The 21,282-nt window shown below is 38.5% G+C and overlaps 1 protein-coding gene across 2 annotated transcripts in view; it reads right to left on the reverse strand.

Moving 5' to 3' along the window:
• The window catches only part of ITGA2 (integrin subunit alpha 2), a 68,549-nt gene that overhangs the window by 30,767 nt on the left and 16,500 nt on the right, over positions 1–21,282 (reverse strand). The window contains exons 2-9 of one of the 2 annotated variants that reach the window (XM_052670223.1): positions 18,534–18,657; positions 11,399–11,508; positions 9,854–9,945; positions 6,047–6,161; positions 5,525–5,652; positions 4,098–4,246; positions 1,205–1,355; positions 639–804 (exon numbers count right to left, since the gene is read on the reverse strand). In XM_052670223.1, the coding sequence (XP_052526183.1) occupies positions 639–804; positions 1,205–1,355; positions 4,098–4,246; positions 5,525–5,652; positions 6,047–6,161; positions 9,854–9,945; positions 11,399–11,508; positions 18,534–18,657 (1,035 nt within the window). Of the gene's footprint in view, positions 1–638; positions 805–1,204; positions 1,356–4,097; positions 4,247–5,524; positions 5,653–6,046; positions 6,162–9,853; positions 9,946–11,398; positions 11,509–14,357; positions 14,448–18,533; positions 18,658–21,282 lie in introns of those variants that run through there. The other variant, XM_052670224.1, reaches the window with a different exon arrangement.

Here is a 21,282-nt window from a genome sequence, read left to right on the forward strand (position 1 = left end):
TGAAGCTCAACTGATTCACTTGAATATGGTAACATTGAAGCTACAAAGAGCTCTGTAGCATGAGCTGAGGTCAAGTCACAGGTCTCCTGAGGAAGGCGCAAATTTGACTTTAAAAAGCTGGGTGTCAGGAGAATGAAGTGTCTCTGATCCACAGCTGGTATACCCTCATCCAAAACACACATGGATGATGCCAGGAACGGAGTCCACCAGAAACCACATGGATTGCATTACCGTAGCTTTTCAGCTTTGTAAAAGGTAACTCAATCTTCTGACTTGCTTTTTATCTTTATTTTTGCTTAACATTAACAAACACAAGCAGAAAGATCCCTTCACTGTCCAGTGATGGCAGCTCTAAAAAGATTTGGATGCACATGGACAAACCCTTGGCTGATGCCTGAAACTGAGGACTCAAGTGAAATTTTCAGAAACTGAGGAACAATTCCCACTAATTCGCAGAAAAGTGAAGCTCAGGGTTATAAGGGCTTTAGTAGCTTGTACAAACCATAGGCCTCCTGGGGAACCTCAAACATGAAGCAGTTCCAGCTGCTCCTTCTGACATCAAGGTGAAGACAAACAAAATTCTCACTCCCGAGCTGGGAGAATCTTGTCTAATATTTCAGAGACATTGAGTGTTTTACCTTCTATGCTAAAAATACGCTCTCCAAGTGTTCCTGCTTCTTCCAGTAGTGCAGCCTCAGATGACACATTAAAGAAATACTTGTCTGTTGGATGACTAGCAATTCCTTTGATTTCTTTAATTAAGTTTTTAGTATCAAGTTCATTCCTGATTAAGTATCCCAAAACCTTGGGGGAAGAGGGGGAGAAACAACATAGAAAAGCAGGGGATATCATGTTACTTCATTTCCTTGTGTATCACTTGAGTAAGCATTCCAAATATGACAACAAAAATAAAACTAATTTCATTTATATTAAGGAACTGCTAATGTTATTATACCTTTACAATGGACCACTCAGACAGAAAAAATACATAAACCAAAGCAAAGGAGAAATCCATTGATCGAATTAAAACATTTCTGCTTTTTTTGCCAATTAAAGAGGTCCTATATTTCACTAACTCATGAAGATACATTTAACCAAATTTAAGTTACTATGTTATTATATTATATAATTATTACATATAGAACACAACACACAGTAATGTGATCTTTCCGAATCTGCCATACTATAAGTAATTATTACTTACAGCAATGCCAAATCTTGTTATATTGTCTTCATTGCATCTACCTATCACAGTTTTCAAGTTGGAGCCGTCATGCGATTCACCGTCTGTCACAACAACCATTACTTTGGTGGCTGTAGGCCGTCCCCCTGACTCAGCTGAGAAGGCATGCTGTCTGTTATAAAACAGTGGGTTTACCAGAGTGAAATTCACAACAGATGGAATTATATGCATATATACCAATGAACGTCTATCACTGACATAGAAAAAGGAGAATCTATATTTTGTAATACCAGAATAGCTAGGAACTGCCTAAACTAATTTCAAATAAAAAGGGATAAATATTAACAGTATGCAAATTTGGACTCCACTGAAGGTTGATTCCTTCCTTAAATAAGATTTTCAAGATCATTTAGACTTCCAGACGCTTATGCCTACAGCCCTGTCTAGATCCAATCACAAAATAGCATCTGCCTATTGAGAAATGCACCTGGATTCTATGTGTGTCCAGAATTCACAGTATATCATTTAAATATTTTTCAATTTTTTTTCATGCTACTAGTGATGCAGTGACAAACTGACAGCAGAAAAGGGACTTCTTTTCCCTGTATTTAACAAACATGACCTGAAAACTCATATGTTACCACTTCCATTAAATTTCTGGAATTTTTTTACTACTTTCAATTATTTTATATCTCTCCCAAAACATTTTCAGTGGTGCTTGATGTGAGATGTATCCATTGGGTACCAGAAATACTTAGAATCATAGAATCATGGAATCGTTTGGGTTGGAGGGACCTTTAAGACCATCTAGTTCCAACCCTCTGCTATAGACACCTCCCTCTAGACCAGGTTGCTCAAAGCCCCATCCTGCCTGGCCTTGAATGCTTCCAGGGTGAAGACATCCACAGCCTCTTGGTGTCATCTGCCCTCAGCATGATGCCATTTGCAAATTACAGAATCACAGAATGGCCAGGGTTGGAAGGGACCTCGAGGATCATGAATCTCCATCCCCTCTGCCTCATGCAGGGCCACCAACCTCCACATTTAATACCAGACCAGGCTGCTCAGGGCCCCATCCAATCTGGCCCTGAACACCTCCAGGGACGGGGCATCCATAACCTCTCTGGGCAGCCTGTTCCAGCACCTCACCATTCTCATAGTAAAGAATTTCCCCCTGACATCTAACCTAAATCTTCCCTTCCTCAACTTAAAACCATTTCCCCTTATCCTACAGTTATCAACCCTTTCAAAGAGTTGATTCCCCTCCTGTTTGTAGGCTCCCTTTAGGAACTGAAAGGCTGCAATGAGGTCACCCCACAGACTTCTTTTCTCCAGGCTGAACAAACCCAGCTCCCTCAGCCTGTCTTCACAGGGGAGGTGCTCCAGTCCCCTGATCATCTTCGTGGCTCTCCTCTGGACCCTCTGCAATGGCTCCCTTTCTTTCTTGTACTGGGGGCTCCACACTTGGACACAGTACTGCAGATGGGGCCTCACAAGAGCAGAGTAGAGGGTGACAATCACCTCCCTGTCCCTGCTGGTCACCCCTCTTCTGATGGAGCCCAGGATACCATTTGCCTTCTGAGCTGCAAGGGCACAGTGCCGGCTCATGTGAAGTTTTTCATCTATCAAGATCCCCAGGTCCTTCTCTGCAGGGCTGCTCTCAAGGACTGCTCCTTCCAGTCTGTACAGATGCCTGGGATTCCTCCGGCCCAAGTGCAAAACTTTGCACTTTCCTGTGTTGAACCTCATCAGGTTTACCCGGGCCCACATTTCCAGCCTGTTGAGGTCCCTCTGAATGGCATCCCTTCCTTCCACTGTGTCAACCGCACCACTCAGCTTGGTGTCATCACAAAGTTGCTAAACGTGCACTCAATTCCTACATCGATGTCATTGATGAAGATGGTAAAGAGCACCGGTCCCAAGACAGACCCCTGGGGGATGCCGCTCGTTACCAGCCTCCATCTGGACATGGAGCCATTGATGACCACCTTTTGTCTGTGGCCTTTCAATCAATTTCTTATCCATCAAGAGGTCCACCCATCAAATCCACATCCCTCCAATTTGGAAATAAGGATGTGTTGGGGGACCATGTCAAAGGCCTTGCTCAAGTCCAGGTAAATGACATTGATTGCCTTTCCCTTATCCACCGATGCTGTCACTCCATCATAGAAGGCCACCAGATTGGTCAAGCATGACCTTCCTCTGATGAAGCCGTGCTGACTGTCACGGATCACACACCCATCCCTCATGTGGTCTAGCATGTCATCCAGGATGATCTGTTCCATGATCTTCTCAGGCACAGAGGTGAGACTCACCGGCCTGTAGTTCCCAGGGTCCTTGCTGCTCCCTTTCTTGTAAATGTGAGTGACGTGACCCTTCCTCCAGTCATCTGGGACATCACCTGACAGCCACGACTTTTCAAGCATGATGGAGAGCGGATAGCAACCACCTCAGCCAGCTCAAAACCCTGGGATGCACGCCATCTGGCCCCGTAGACTTGTACACATTCAGTCTCATGAGGTGGTCTCGGACCTGCTCTGTCCTCATAGTGGGGGGGAATTTACCACCCCAGTCCCCACCTAGAGGTTTAGGGATGCAGGGCTTAGGAACGTGAGAAGTACTGGAATCCCGACTGCCAGTGAAGACCAAGGCAAAGAATTCATTCAGTACCTGAGGTTAACGTTAAGGACTTGATTTCAGCAAGCTGAATTTACGTATCCTTGCCCTGCACTGCAGATGATGCTACATATGTACCCAATGTATAGTTATTTGCATGTACCTGTTTACAAATACACCCCCTTGGAGACTCTAAGGATGTGTGCTCTCAGAAGGAACCAAATTCAGGATGTGCTCCTTGCCTTGTGAGGTAAGTTATGATAGAAATCACACCACAGTAATCGTCGCCACATTTTACCTTGCATAATCAATGGCTTTGAAAGTATTAGTCAGATCTCCTCCCTGTTGAAATGTTTTCTCTGTTGCATTAACAACATCATCCTTTGTTCGGTACTCATTCAACTTGAACACTACACGGGGATTATTTGCATACTGAATTAAACCCACCTATAAAATGAAAGATTTACATTAAATTACTATGTATTACAATCACTTAAATGATGTCAGGATGCATATCTATTTGTCAAGCAGGAGCAGAAGATTTGCAGATGCATACCATTTTATCTCAACATATAAAACCATTTTATACTAACTAATTTGGAAAGCAAAAAAATCTAAATACTTTTGAATCTTACATCATTTATTATGGACTATGATATGTTAATGCAAAGAATTTGAAATAGTAGGCATTTAAATGTTTGGTTACTTCTGGAAGAGCTTAGGAACAGCAGTAACACAGTGAACTATGCAAAAATCAGAAAATAGTAAGAATTCTACAAGCTGACAGCACCTCATTTTGATCTTTTCTAGGGAAGTCCCTAGAAAAGGGACCTAGAAGGGTTAGTTTCTTGACAGCACTGCAAACCTTAGTTACTTTCAATACAGGTGAATGCTATGGAAATACGTTAAGATGTACATGTAACATGAAAGAAAAAAATAAGGGAAGATGGTAAAGGTAAGGTTTAGAAAGGACTCATGACGCTGAGCAGGAAGCCTGACTTTTAAGCACCTCACTTCCAAAGTAGCCCAATGAAGAAGGCAGCCTTTGGGAGAGAGATTTCCAGTGCCCAGACTTTGTTCCCAGAATTGTTTATGGAAAATGGACAGCTGCAAAGACAGAAAATGTTTAAAAACAGGAAACAAAATTTTCCTTACCATCATCAGAATAAAATGAGAAAAGAATCAAAGATCAGACAACAATCAAGTGGGGAAAAACTCCTATTTTAAAGATATAGCAGTTGGAAAGTAAAAGCCACATGAAAACCTCCCACAATAAATAAATAAATAAATAAATAAATAAATAAATAAAAAACAAACAAAAAAAAAAAACCAAAAACTCAACAAACACACACACACACACAAATTTACTTATACCACATTTCCACAGACTACATTTTAATTATTTTTATCTATCACATTATCTTATATATCTAGAAGAGATCTGTGTCCATTATACATAATTTAGACTTCTATTTAGGTTGGTCTGCATTTGGTATCAAATTACTAGTCATTTTTGGAATAAATAAGGTGTGAGACTAAAAAACAACCAACAAACAAAATACCCAGTACTGAAAGATAAAGGACAACTGCATTATCTATGGCCTTGGGGGAGTTACTATTGTTAAGGTAAAATAAATGTGGTTTACTTTAAAATTGCCAGAATTTGCTAGTAAAATCCACTGCTTCCTTCCCATGATCCTTATCCCAAGGTTGCATTTTACTTACCTGGGTTTTGTTAATGCCTATATCTAAACCTTGGACAAATTTCTTCAAAAATGCCCGCACAGCATCCCAGGGATAAATGCTGTTTGACTCATCACAAACCACTACAATATCTATGACGGAAGAGCACTCTAAAAAAAGAAAAAAAAAGGTGGACATCACTCTCAATTTACTCACAAGTCTTCAATGAAATCAAGAGGAGCATATCTAGGTCTCACAAAGGCAGCACTTCAGATAAGGAAGGTTTCATCTGAATGAAGACTCAATGATATCATATGCAGATTTTGAGTCTGTAACAATTTGCACTGCTCCAGTGCAGTGCCTCTGAATTCTGAAGAGTGAATCCAGATTCTTACCAGCATTAGATCAGTATCCGTGAATCTTCCTTTATGTCAGAAAGGCTTATTTCAAGTCTTCATATACATTTTTTCTAAAATCCCAAATTAAAGTGTCCCCAACACAATATATCTTAATTTTGCTTGATCCATTTTTTTTACTGAATCTGTTTTATAAATGTTGTCTTACTTTGAATAGCAGGAGAAAAGCTTCTTAGAATCTGGAAACTTGGGCTGATTTCAGAACAGACTCCTGTTGCATAGTACTGGCTTCCACACTGCTGTGCCCACAAGGGGCCACAAGTCTTTAAAAGTAATAACAAGAATAAATTATAAAATAACAAGTACTGGTCTCACTGCATCCATATACAAAAGCACAATAAGCTGGATGAAAGGAAGATGGGATAAGATGAGCCCCCGTGGGTTATCAAGCTGAGTCTCTTGCTGTCACCACAACAACATCAGACAATCCCCTTCGTGTACATTCTCATAAAAAGGACTCTCTATTTGTGGCCATTCTGAAGTCTTTGCAAGCTCCTTCCTACAGAGCATTTGCATCTATAATTTCTAGTGTGACACAGTCTGCCAGGAACTTGTGCTGCTTTATCAATCTGCCTGCTCTACAAACTATCGGCACAAAACTAGAGTTCATATTTCCAAGTTGTTTTCAACCATGTGGTGGAGTTCTTCTATTAAACCAGGAGGTGGCATTATATCCACGAGCATCTTCATAGCTCCAGACAGCACGCTCTATTAGCCCACACAGTGACAGGACTGACAAATCTTAAGATCACTGCATCTGCACATGGATTTATTAATTTGAGAAGACTTGTTCCCAAGGGAAACTAACTTTGCCAAAACATTTGTGAGTTGAGTTTCTTCATGGTCTCCCCAGTTTACACAATCTGACTTAGCTGCAGGCTGCTGCTGAAAAGATATTTGGCCCCTGCCTTCCTCAAAAGTAAGCTTGCTCTGCAGAAAATGATCTCTACAAAAAGAAGATTTTTCAGCTGATCGTATAAAAGTGAGAACTCTGATCTTAGAAGGATTTCTACAAAAGTAACTAGATGAAAAGACAAATACAGAGACAGTACTTTATCATCAGGATATTTGGGAGGTTCTTATTGAAAGAAAATTATATTAGGAGAAAACATACGACTTCTGTCAACAGTTCCGAAAGAAACTGTGTCCAGTTCTGGGCTTCCCGGTACAAAAAAGACAGCGATCTCCTGGAGAGTGTCCAGCAGCCACAAAGATGATAAAGGGCCTGGAGCATCTCTCTTGTCAGGAACAGCTGGGAGACCTGGATCTATTCGGCCTTGAGAAGACTCAGAGGGGTTCTAATCAATGTCCAAAAATACCTAAAGTGCAGGAGGCAAAGGGACATAGCCAGACTTTTCAGTGGCGTGTTGTGATAGGACAAGGGGAAATGACCACAAACTGAAACAGGAAGTTCTGCACAAATGTGCATAAGAACTTCTTCACAGTGAGGATGACAGAGCACTGGAACAGGCTGCCCAGGGGGGGCTGTGGAGTCTCCTTCTCTGGAGATATTCAAGACCTGCCTGGATGCCTACCTGTGTGACCTGCTGTAGGGAATCTGCTTTGCAGGGGGTTGGACTCAATCTCTGGAGGTCCCTTCCAACCCCTACAGTTCTGTGATTCTGTGAAATGATAGCTCCCATGCAAATACTTTCTGATTCACCTATCAATTCTGTCAAAGTCAAAAGAGTCTGGATAACAGAAAATGCACCATCTCCATGTCAATAGTGAAAGGAGAGCAATAGAAACATTACCCTTTTGACAAGAATGCTGAAAAGAAAAAGAAGTAACTAAAGGCAGAAATTAATAAAAAAATGACATAAATGTCAGACAGGGATATCAGTGGCAGATGGCATCAAAATATTCTAATATATTTTATAAGATAGCAATATTTCTAGACAAAAGAAACTGATCATACCTATAGATAAGTTCAAGTGTTCTAGTGTGGTTACAGTCAGAGAAGCAAGATGCACCATTAGTGCAGTGGAAAACTGGTAGGTAAGATAAGTAGAACTGATGAACTTGAAAAGTGGAATATCAGAAAGGGGAAAAGATTTGTCCTTAAGGACTGATCCTACAAACTTTGAATGCAAACTGGGAGCTCTCTGGACTGAAGAGACCAATGAGCAGATGGATCACGTGCTGACTGATTACAAGGTGGCACAAAGGCAAATGTGGCATGAATGGCCTGGAGGTATGTAACAAGAAGCACTTGCAATTGAGACAGGGAAGTACTAAACACACTGTGCTGTGTCCAGGAGAGATTCATGTGGAATACAGCATACATCTGGTTTGTAGTATTCAAGACAGATATATTTTAAAAATCTCATTTCATCCAAAAACCTGTTTGACTAGCAAAGAAAAGAATAAAAGAGAATGCCGTATTAAATACTGAAGTGAGATTTTATATCCTGGGGATTGGTGGGAGCTCCTTCAAATTACTGAACAACAGTGTCCCAAGAACAAACTGCTAGGAACGAAGCCTGGAAGTTAAAAAAATAAATATTTGTTAGCCATCAGAGGAATGAAACTCTTAAACACTATTCAGCAGGACTAAGCCTTCCTACAAAAAAATGTAACAAGCATGTGCAAATGACTGCCCGGTTGTTAGATCACTGTGGGAAGCAATCACATGACATCAAAAAGCTGAACACACAGAGCCCTCAAGCTGCAACACAGACATGCCAGGATCTGAGCAGTCTGGAAAGAGCTCTGAAGAGGAGCAGACATGGGCACAAAAGTTTGGAGCCTGGGAGAAAGGCAGCCACGGGAGGATGAAGCATGAGCTGGATAGGAAGTCCTGAGCATGGTACAGAGAGCCCATTGCAGAGCCCAGCTCCCAGAAATGTGTCCCAGAGTGAAGTCCTGGTTGGCAGCAACCTGCAATTAGGAGCAAAGATAGTCTCCACTTATTGATCAATGCTAGTGTATGTAAATAACAGGGCTTTTGAAATTCAAGGCAGCTGAGACACAGATAAGCACCCATCTCTAATACTCACTATTTCAGAAAGAACTTCCTTTCCCAAAGATATGGCAAATAGTTCATGCCTTAGCATTCCACTTTTTTCCTGTGTGTTTTGCTTTGCCTTGCTACTTCATGCAGTTTGGATAATCATCAGAGCCACATGAATTGGGAAATTCTTTTTAACTGAGAAAGTTCACGTATTGCTAGAAAATGCATTTTTTTTCTTTGTGAGATGTTTTATACTGCCTCAGTCACTGATACTGGTTAAAGTAGTTATGCAGGGGACAGTGTTAATTTTAATTAGAGATATTACTCAAAAGATAGGATCACACAGTCCATCTGTATGAGAACAGAGAACTGTTGCTGTACTCTGAGCTTATGATCCACCTAAGTAACACTAATAGAACTACTGGAAAGCTTGTAATTAAATCTGCATCTATCGTAGTAGTTCAGTGAACTGGGTTATATGATGGTGAATATAAACAGTTGAATAATTTCATGATTACTAGGAAGATGCAACTGAAAAATAACAAGCTTAAAGGGATGTTCAAATCTCATTTTCCAATACTGTTTCACTTGATTACCATTTGTACATCATAAACTGGTACATATCTACTTTTCAAGAGTTTTCAAGCCTATGGCTAACTGTGTAACTGTGTACAAAACAGGCCTGAATTTACTCTCAGTTACTACATCCCAATTGCACAGAATTCTAGGAGTTTTCACAATATACATATAAAAACTCACTCCCTCTACTTCACTATTCAAATAAACCACACTGCTAAAGCAAAAAGCAGACCCACAGGACTGGAAATCCTGCATGGATCCTAGGAAATAAGAGCTTGACTTTAAATAATCCGAAGTATGTATTTATCAAGGCTGCATAATGAAACACATCTGGCTCAGGCTTAACTAGAAACTACAGAAATTCTAGTTTCTTCACTGTCTTCATGAATTTCTGTATCTATTGAATGTATCCTCAATACATACCAAAAATCCTCCTGTTTTTGAGTTCTGGATCAGTGTCAAGCCAAGGTTCATGTCTTCCTTTATCTCAGTTACATTTGGAATATTTATTAAAGCTGAAATAAAAAGAAAAAAAAGTGGCAAAACAGTAGCTGAGGAACAGAAGCAATTCAGTAAGTTACAATTCCTTCGTGTCTTAGAATTTAACATGCTCCTTCCAAACACCTGCATAATATTTTGAGACAAAAAAATGAAAACTAATCTTTGTCATAAATTTGCTAGCTAGTAATAGACATTAATTAAGTAGGGCCATTTAAAGTACCTGCTCCCAAAAGAGCAAAGGCACAGGAGAGGAAGAAATTGTCTTCCTTCCAACTAAGCATTTTTGGCTGCCTTCATAGATGCAGCTGAGCAGCTCCTGTTACATTCCTCAGGATACTAAGGCTGCCCTTATCCAGTAGCACACTTCAGACAAAAATGTGAAAGAAACAGTGGAGAACAGATATGTCACCACAATTAAACATGAAGTACACATCTAAACTATTATACTGTGCTGTACTTATTTTCACTGTATGCAAAAGGGAATCTCATACTTAGTCTATAAACACGCAAAGCAGAAATGCCTTCATACATTGACCAAATGAAATTTGAAATGAGAATGTAATAAGAATCCCCAAGTATTAAGTAAAAGTCTTATAAATATTAATAATGCGAACCCTGTTAACAGGGCTGCTACAAATGACAAAGAATGTGTTTATAAAGGCAGAACAAAAAGTGTTCCAGAAAAGATATAGAAAATAATAATAATAATAGTAACCATATTACTGATTTTTTTTTTTTTTTTTAGTTTTATTTTATTAAAGAGCATATAAACACGGGGGAGAATGACTGTTTATGAGGGTGGATAGTGATAGAACAAGGGGGAATACTTTAAACTGAAACTTAAACTGAGGGGAGGTTTAGGTTAGATATTAGGAGGAAGTTTTTCACACAGAGGGTGGTGAAGCACTGGAACAGGTTGCCCAAGGAGGCTGTGGATGCCCCATCCCTGGAGGCATTCAAGGCCAGGCAGGATGTGGCTCTGGGCAGCCTGGTCTGCTGGTTGGCAACCCTGCACATAGCAGGGGGGTTGAAACCAGATGGTCTTTGTGGTCGTTTTCAACCCAGGTCATTCTACGATTCTATGATCGTTAATTAAAAATACTTGAAATAAATGACAGAAAGATTAAAAAAAAAAAGCTCACATCAGTATCATAAGGTCAATTGTAAAAAAATATGCGTAAACATTCACCAACAGTTAATTTTAGAACTCAGAAACAGTTAAATGAAAAAGATAAGAGAAAAATATTTTTATTCATCAAGGAATCTGAGACCACTGAATACTGGACTTGTCATTGAAAATGAAATTCCTCCGACTTCCTCTTAAACAACATTCATGCTTACACTGCTGTTATGTGCTTTTGCTACTGGTCTTACTAGCTTCCAGCTATTTCATTAGATAGATGCACCTGGTACAAAAATGAGAAAAGCCTGAATAATTGCAATGAGGCATTATTCACTATAACTTACCTTGCAAGTTCAATTTTTTACACGTGGTTTTGGGTGTACCAACAGGACATGCATAGATATCTCCGGTTCTATTTGCTGGATAGCCACTCCAGGGTGAGCCAACCAGCAACCTGAAACAACAGGAATGTCTTTTACCATGCCAAAAGGGGCAGCAGCATTGACGCATTTAAAGCTGAGGGGATCAGGTAAGGAGGCTTCCACCAGATATAGCACCTAAGACTTTCAGGAGTTTTCTCCAGAGTTGTTTGGATGCTGGGTTTTACTTTACTTATACGTTAATACAGTTGAGTGATGACTGGAAACCCTGACAGCAATGCCTCTAGGAACATACTGCCCCAAGCACTTATCCCATGGGTGTCCAACCTTTTGGCTAGTATGCACTGCACTGAGTGGAGAGGAATTGTATATATATTTAGGTTGCTCCAAAAGTAGTGCCTCCTCTTTATTTCCATGGAAACTACAATGGATACAAAGTGCACAAACATCATTTGATAGAGCAAGTTGTCAGCCAGGAAGTTCTATTTTTCGACAGTCACCACTGTTAGCTATGCAATTTGCATCAGTGAAGGTGATCCAGTGTTGTAGCCTCTGCTGAAACATACCTCACACTGCCTCACTGCTCACATTCACTGACTGGTAGTCAGACTGCCCTTCTGCTGCCATTTGTCACAAGGCAATGAAGTGTAATAGGATATTGGTGGGAAGGTTTAATCTCAACATAACACCAACACCCACCTCTGACATTGTGGTCCAACATCCTAAAGTAAGAGATGTTACTTTCAGAGCAGCCCTCATAAAATATATAAATGTAGTCAATGTATATAAAGTAACAACAACAAAAAATTTTTTTAAAATATCTTTTTATTAAAACCTAAAAAAGGAAAGCAGAAAAATCATAAAGTTGGTGGGCTATTTGACCCTGTTTTTGTGAAACTATTGCATCAGTGTTCTTCAGTGGCAGCTTGAGCTGGCACTGTGTTGCACCCCATGTCCTGCTTTCAGCATCGATAGGGTTAATAGTGCACCAGTGTTCCAGTGGTGCTGAGAGAGAGTTTTGAGCCCAGGCTAGACAGCAGGCAGCTGCATTGCAAGCTGTGCTGCGCCACATGGAGCCTGTGGGACTCGGGTTGAACCTAACTGACTTGTGACACTGTGTCACCATGTCAGAAGAAATAAAGCACAGGTGTTAATGTACACCAGTGCATACAAATTTAGAAATATATGCCTTATGGAAGGAGAGAGAAAGAATTTGATTCTCCTGTCAGGTAACAGTTAACTGCTTCCTTTTAAGTTATTCTTTTAACTGATAAGAAGCACTTCCTTCAGGCTCTGCTCAGCAACAGTATGGTTCTTATGTCTGAACTTGAAAGCTGCCACACCTTGACAACACTGAGTAAGAAAGAAAATACTGCAGGTGATAACAGACTGCTGTGTGAAGTATTTAATCCTGAACAAGAAAGTTAAAACTTCAGTAATTTATGGTAGTAGTATGAAATGATTCACTCTCCCCAGCACTTTTCTTCATTTGCAGTTAACATTCCCTCTCCAGAGCCTATTCCTGAAAACATCTCTCTCATTTTGTATGAAAGCGTTCACAAAACCAACAAATTCAACCTGTGGAAATGCTGCTGAAGAACACCTGTCTTCCAGCACTATTCTCTGAGAGAGAGCAACTAACAGGAAGCATAGGGTAGTGGAGCTCTGGGGGAAGACAATTATTTCCACAGTTTAATGTGCAACAAAATGAGGGCAAGACAAAATACGACTATAGGAACATGATCTCTACAAACACACACACACAAACCAACAAAAAATAGGTGATTAGAGAGCAGCAATATGACTTTCCTTTCATGAAGCATAATCTATGGTAATAATCAATGCCTTTGTGGGACAGTAAAAAGGACAAACAGTACATCTTTTTTTCAGTTCACCATGCCAACTGCCATTCCCTAAAATTTCACAGGTAGGTGTTGTAAATATTTTGCACTGTAAAATAAATTATTTTATGAAATAACTATGCTTTGAAGCAGCTTTCTTGAATGATGATATGCTACTAATTTTTGGAAGACTACCTGATTTTATTGCTCCAATTTTGTAACTAGTTCAAGTAAAATTGCTTTGATGAAAACACATAGTTTTAGATGCAAGAACAAAAGTTTGAGTCCTTCAAGTCTACACAAGGCTCTCAGATATACAGTCAGATTTTTGAGTGGTTCAGTATGGAGCCAGGGGTTGAAATGGATGATCCTTATAGGTTCCTTCCAATTCAGGAAATTCTATGATACCATAATTGAGATTTCTTAAAGGAAATACTGCTATCTGTATTTTTTAGTTTATTTCACATCAGCCAAATGCAAACCTGATGACACAAATAACGTTCTTCTCCTTTATTAACTCAATTGCCATTGTGTAGGAATATTTTAAAAATACCTGTCCACTTCTCAATTACCTTACAGAAAGACAGCAATTGTTTTGTCGTGCAGACTAAACAAAGAAAAACTAAGCTAAAAAAATAAGCTCCTCTAATTCTCTCCTCAAAACAATATCTATGCAAACTGTGCCTAAAGCAAATGTAATTATAGCTTTTACTTAGTTTACATTCCTCCTAGTGTTCTGGATGTTATTTTCATACCTTCTCTTTGCTGGAATTAGCCTTCAATACAGATTTGTAAGATCCACAAATCTCAACACACAATTACACCACAAGCAAAAAAATGCATTTATACACAGAATTTAACACTTAAAACTCATTATTACTGACACTCTGATTTTCAGAAATTAACTATTTAACATCTTTTCTTATTTGACTTAACTAAACTTTCATCAATATTTTCTTGAGAAAAAATGATTAAACAATTTCTGCCATGCCTAGCCTACAGCGATTTTTTTTTTCTGTCTATATGAAGATCCTACCTAGTAGATAACGTAATGATGATTTCTTTTATATCCCGAGACTTACGTGAGTTTAATACCAGTCTTCATCTTCTAAATCAGTAATCCTCATTGTATTTAAAAAGTAGAAGTAAAAGAAACTGTTACAGTACACAGTTACACAACAGTGTTCTGGGAAAATGCGTATCTTTCAAAAAAATCAGAAATGAAGAAAGAGAGTATCTGACTAGCATCTAGCTAGCAACAAAAACATTTATTTACTCTGATTAAACAGGATGTAGACAAAACAGAGTGAAACAGAATGTATCAGGAAAGAATGCAAAAAATGATTACTAAAATACTTGAAAATACTTGCTTTAAAATAAATTGTATCATGCACAGTGCATTAATTATGGGCCCTTCTTAGGCATGGGTTAAATATTTATTTTAACAAAACTTCATTATGTATCTTTGTAGAGTAGTTTTACACAATACCATTGTGATCACTGTGTAGTATTGGCACGGATTTCATCAGTCAGCTCTTTAATCAGTCTCCAATGCTATATACAAAGCAAGAAGTCAAGTAAAGTTCAGCAGCAACATACCACACAGGCTGAAGGAGAGGCAGATCAAAGTGTAATGGGAATTATTTCCATGAAATTACACCATGACAAAGCGAGTAACTGGCAAAGTGTGATGTTGCAAAAAACATCAGAATTCAGGGTGAAGGGCTACATTCCCAGCTGTTGTCAAAGCAGTTTTTAAATTGCCTTGTTGACTTTTTAAAATGCATTTGTTCTTTAGTGCAATTTCTAAACAGAGAAGACTAGCTGCAAATTGCAGTAATAAAAGTAGAAAGGACCTCTTAAATCATCTGGTTCTTTTCCCTTCAACTACAGGAAGTGATGAATAGATACAAAGATCAGGAATCTTTTCACTGTCATAGCTGCTTCTCTACACATCCTAAAGTCCTGATCACCATCTAAAATTTCCAACTCTTTGAAGAAGATACTCAAAATCTCATAAACTATGAATTATGGCAAGAATTCAGACCGATAGACATAGAAAGCCATGAAGACAGAAGCTGGCAAAAGGGAAACTAGGTCACTCAGTTGATAAAGCAAAAGGCTGCGAATCCAGTGTTAGCAGTTGCTGCTGACACTTAAAAGCAAGAGTTGTAATAATGGCAGCATTTTGTTAAAAAATAGAATAAAATTGGCCAAAATGCATTCTCTTAATTATAGTATGTAAATGTATCAATTTCAATTAAGTTGCTCAAGAAATGTGTGTTTTTGTCAAAATGTTTTTTTGGTTGAACAAGTCAGCAGATCAACAGATCTCCTTAGGAGAGAGGCTGCTATATTTTGATCAGTAATCAGCATTTTGCAATCATTTTTTTTACATCTGTTCAGTAGTGCAAGGATTATGTGATGCTCCAGAAATGATAGGGCATGTCAAAGCATTTCGTAACTGACATGATATTAAGTGTAACAAAAATATAAAAAATGCAAAATCCATACTGTATGTTGCAAAACAAAATTTAAAAATCCCAAATCCTAAGCACACATGTACAACAGAGTAGAATGGCTGCACTTTTATATCACATACTGAAATTTCAGTCTATTAGTTCTATTGTGGAATGTATCTCACAATACTTAATGCAATAACAGAGAATTTATTCTCAATTTAAGACTCAAATGCAAATAATCTCATGACAAGAAGAGCCATATTATAAACTCAGTGATGCTTCTGCTGTGGCTTATTACTTCCATGACTATCTGCCTCTTTTTTTTTCTATTTGACAAGTTTCTTCAGTGTTCACAATTTTATTTGACCTCATTAAAGAGTTCCTGTCTGAAAATTCCCACCAGACACTATGAAAAGCTTGAGCTTTGCATGGCTTGCAAATCTGTCCTTATTTACAAGCATCACATGCCATCAATGCACAGCAGATCAGTGTCCAATTATCCTGGATCTTCTGACTCTACACAAAAAGGGCTCCCTTGCTGGTTTGTGTCACAGCTTCCCTACATACAGTAGCCCCTACTATATTCAAAAGGAAAGTCTAGGAAGTGATGAAATCCTTGTGGATCTCAGATTCTGGACAATCTCTCCCTTGGAGAGAGCTGCCACCTGTGGTGTTTGATGTGGAGAGAAACTCTACTGTGCCCCAATAGATTTTACAAGTGCATCACACACTTGCTGCACAGTTATGGTCTTGCCAAAAAGCACATAGTGATAAATGTTCCTTTCTGATACAAGGCAGCATCTCACCGTTGTGCAAGGCCTCAATTTGCCTACCTCCCTCCTAGCTTAGATATGTCAGCCGGTGCTCCGTACGTAGACTGCAGTCAGTGCATCACCTATAGGAAAAATCAACTCTAAAGCAGCTTGAGTGCTTTTAAATAACATGCACAAGCAAAAGTGCTATTGCCCCAGTAAAAAGAAAATAGCTTAGATAAGAAGAGAACGAGAGAGTAAAATGGGAGTGATGTTTTTTCCTGCATGTTTAATAGTTACTTGAGAGGAAGACTGAAAAGAGCTCTTCTTCATTAAGAGTCTATAACAAGCCATGGTTACTGAAACAGCTGCTAATAGAATTCTTCTGAGTTTTGGAATCATGGTCAGACATTATGCAGTGAATGAATAAATGATAAAGAAGTGCTTATTTGCAGAATACAGCCCCAATTTCATAATACTCACATAGATGGGAGAACAGATAGGGAAAATAAATCCAAATTTACTTTCTTTCCCAACTTCAGCATACCAGCCAGTAAATTTGTAGTGAAGGAGTTATTATATTGGAACTAATTATAAAACACAGACAATAAAAGAACAAAAAATGCCTTAGTTCAGTCCTGAACCTGGTGTTCCTGTTGTAAGCTTAAAGATAAATTTATAAGGATGAAATGCATGACAATTTTTTCAGAAAATACCAAAGCATTTAATTGACTTTGGGCAAACATTCTTTCTCTCCTTCAATAGTTTCACAAAGAAGAAAGAGTGCTCAGAACTATGGGTGGCTAAACACATAATTAAGGCAGGCAGAAACACAGCAAGAAACTGTTACTGCAACCAGAGAGAAGCAGGGGAATTTCATGCTCAAAGGGGTGAGAGGAAACACTGAGCTTCTACTCGGGATACAGCTGTGCTCTCTTGCTTTGTCTCCTGGTCATCAGCGGTAAACAAGGTAATGCAAGAGAAGCAGTGGGACCAAGGAAGTCTTACATTGTTCCATACGCAACAAACTGTGCTTACAGCAGTGACTCTGCATAGTAAAGCATCTCTGCTAGCTTTTACAGTTTTGTCTGGGCTTTTGCAAACACTGAGATCTTCATACGCATTTCCATCTTTCTTTTTACTGAAAAATAGTTCAGCTACTTACTATCTGTCCATCATCAATTAAACATACCAGTTTGTTTTTTCTTTGGCTATGATACTGTTTCAATCTGTAGAAAATGACGCATTTAAAATATTATCTCAGCTTATGATAATATGTATAGCTTGTATGACTTTCTATTGGTCCCTGCCATAAAAGATGTCTTAAGCTTTGTGGTTGCTGAGACTGCAGAAGGAAAAAGTACAATGTGTTTAAATGTACATGGTTTAATATTTTAAAGTTCTTTTTGGAACCATCAATACCAGAAAAAATATTTTACTAATTACTCATTAAGCTGAATGTTGTGGCAACAGAGGACTTCACATGAAATTTTATGCTTGAGGAAATGCAGCAGACATCCTTTGCTAAGATTACATTATGACACGTTGCCCTTAAGAAGCAAACAATATAATATCAGAAAAAGATGTAAAAAGTTCAGTTAATTTTAATAACTGGAAATCCTTATTCCTATCGATTTGTGTTAACTTTGCTAACATTAAAGCAGAAAATATCCTTAACATATACAGTGTATAATAGGTATGTTATGGCTACAAGAGCGACTGAGATCAGAATTAAAATGCTACAAGTAATTGTGAGTCTGAGGAGAGTTATATATTGGAGGGGAAAGTAAAAGGTTAAAAGAGATAAAGACTTCAGATTACATTGTGTAGAGGAAAAAGAACTGGAGCATTCACATGAATGCATCTTCAGAACATTTTCACTTTTGTTTTAATAAGGTCAGTATTTACTAGTACAAAGATTAATATAAGAATGAACTAACTGAAAGTCACTTAATTGAAATCTGGAATCATACAATAAAAATAAGTTGCAGGTTTTTTTGCTACCCATTTAGTTTGACATTTTCAAGATATTCAAACTGCTTACCATTTGCCTTGCTCATTTATGAACTGTTGAACTGCATATCCAAACTGCTCTCTTGATGGACCAGAAAATATTTTTGCTTTAAGGAGCCCAACATTGTAGGCTTCACAGCAGTTATGAAGAAAACCTGTTAGAAAAAAGATTATCATTACCACAGAAGCAATTAAAGAAGAATTTAGATGCTGGTGAAAACATTTTTTCATCTGTGCCAACTGCCACAACAGAAGAAAAAAAAACACAGCCTTTGACACATGCAATAAAAGACAGCCTATGGCATCCATCTGCCCTGCCATGTGTACAGCCTGTCTAGTACGCTGCACAGGTGTTATAATATTGTAGGTTAATGACTCATTCACTGTTTTGCTCGGCAAATCTTGAGGCATTACTAATGAGAGCATTTTAGTTGAAGCAAAGCAGGAAATGTGATTCAGAGGTTCTTTACGTTAAGACATAAGCCTGTGTCCCACCCAAACGCATCAGCTGCCTGCTGAGGAATACTGAAAGTTCACAGAAAGTAATTATTGATACTGTTTGTATTCTAGTGTTTCTCTGAAATTTAATGTTTGAAACACTGGAACAAAATCAGATTACCTACTGCATCAGAGAACCTATGGTTTTGAGTCATTTCATTATCACAGCATGTTTGTTTTCTGTCCAAACAGCCAGAACGGTTGTCCAAACAGGAAAACTTAGAAATACAAACATGGAAGTTATCACAGTATTAATAAACTACAGGACTTAATATTGAAATCTCACTTTGCTGTGACCGTGATATTAATTACTTTGTGTTGGGAAGTGCAGGGATTCACTCCTCATTCATAAAGGATCTGAAATATTTCTGATGAAGGCCTGTAAGAGGATGTTAAGAAAAATGTCTACTACAGAAGTTGCAGGAATTTTATTATTACCCACTGTATGTAATTAGAAATCACTAATTGCCACGAGTAGATTATTCCCCCTTCCACGCAGAAAGATTGAAACAATGGTGGGATCCCAAGAATAAGCTCATGGACACCTTAGTGCCCCAGGAAAGCCTCTGAAAATGACAGCAAAGGAAGAAATGGTGACCTCTGTTTGCACTGCAGAGGTTCTCAGGTAGGTTAGTTCACAGAGTTGCACAGTGGTTAAACAACATCCCTGATGCTTTCCCTCCCTTCCTGTCTATCCAGACAGGAAGTGTTTTATCTACTCTACATACAAAATATTTCTCATCACAGTTTTTCAGTACGAGTCATTCTGTAGTAAAGTAGAGGTCTTTATAACAATCCCTTATAACATTGATCCTTTAAGGAGGTATGTCGATCTTTTGCACTTGAAAATCTGATCTTAAATTGTATTTCTCTATCTTTGATGTGTGGAGTGCTAATTGTTGGTTTTTCACTCTTCCAGGTCCCTAAAACAGCTTCAGTAGAGTTCAACCACAATTAATTGGCATACAGTAGCCCATCACAGCAGCTTAGCTGTAATAGTAACAACAGTAACAGTTATCATCATAGTGATAACATCGAAATCACAACTGCAGGTTTGCAAGTAAAGTTCACTACATGTAAAAAATTTCAATGACTTACATATCACAGCCATGGAATAGAAAGCACAGAGGTTATGCAAAAGAGTAAATGAAACTCACACACTTCCTACTTTTTGACCACAAACTCAAAACAGGAAATCATACATTAGTTATTTCAAACAACCACTATCTACAGATGGCCTTTGGAAACCAAACAATTGCTTTTTGCTAGAAATACAGTTCCTTGAGAAACATCATTAGAGAGAAAAAGTATTTTCTCAGCCATGTTATTTGAGACTGGAGAAGTGTGTGTACAGACACACTACTCTGTGTATTGCAATACTTTTGACAGTAATTACAACCACTTAAAGTTACACCTCAAATCTAGGTTTAGGGAATTAGAGAAAAGGAGAGATAGATATTGACCATATGTAAATTAAGATTACTGTGGAAACTTTGCCACTAATTCTTTGGTGATCTAACATGTTTGTATTTTATCAAAATATTTTGCTTGTGTCCCATCCTATGTATTTTTACTTTGGCGTCTATTGTTTTTAAGTTACATTACACTTGGTGAGAAATCACAGAATCATAGAATCACAGAATGGTTGAGGTTGAAAGGGACCTCTGGAAATCTTCTGGTCCAAATCGAGTATCATTTGGTAGTGACTCATTCTCAAAGACCATGGAAGGCTCTACCACAATGCCATCATATATTTTGACTTCCTCATGCAAATTCAGGGAAAGAATAACTCTACAAATTAGGTGATATACATACAAATAAAGCTTGTATTTGGAATGAAGGGCTAAAATATGTCACTTAGAAGCATACTGTATGGTTTTCCAAGTCTGTATGCTCATCTCTGCATCCTTGCACTGAGTTACTGCTATCATCAGTTGCTGTACATCTGCTATTAGGAAGCAGTGCAACATGTGGCTATGCCTTACCTGGATGGAGTTGGGCACAGAGGATAGGGAGAGCCCTACTTGTCTAACAGAAAATAAAAAAAAAATTATCTTAAAATATTTTATCTTCTTGATGTCATCTACCAACACTGCAGCTATCCCAGATGACACTTGCAGCTCTGCAATAAGGTGCCAAAAGATTGACTTCTGTTTGTGTGACTTGAGTGAATACATCTTAATACTGCTGCTGTTACTGGCCAATTATCACTGGGTAAAAGGGAGTACAATCATACTTTAGTGCTCCTGTGTTTCAAAGACATATGTTATTTTTAGCCTGCT

This window comes from Tympanuchus pallidicinctus, unplaced genomic scaffold (assembly GCF_026119805.1).
Source record: "Tympanuchus pallidicinctus isolate F22 unplaced genomic scaffold, pur_lepc_1.0 scaffold9, whole genome shotgun sequence".
In the NCBI taxonomy this organism is placed as follows: domain Eukaryota; kingdom Metazoa; phylum Chordata; class Aves; order Galliformes; family Phasianidae; genus Tympanuchus; species Tympanuchus pallidicinctus.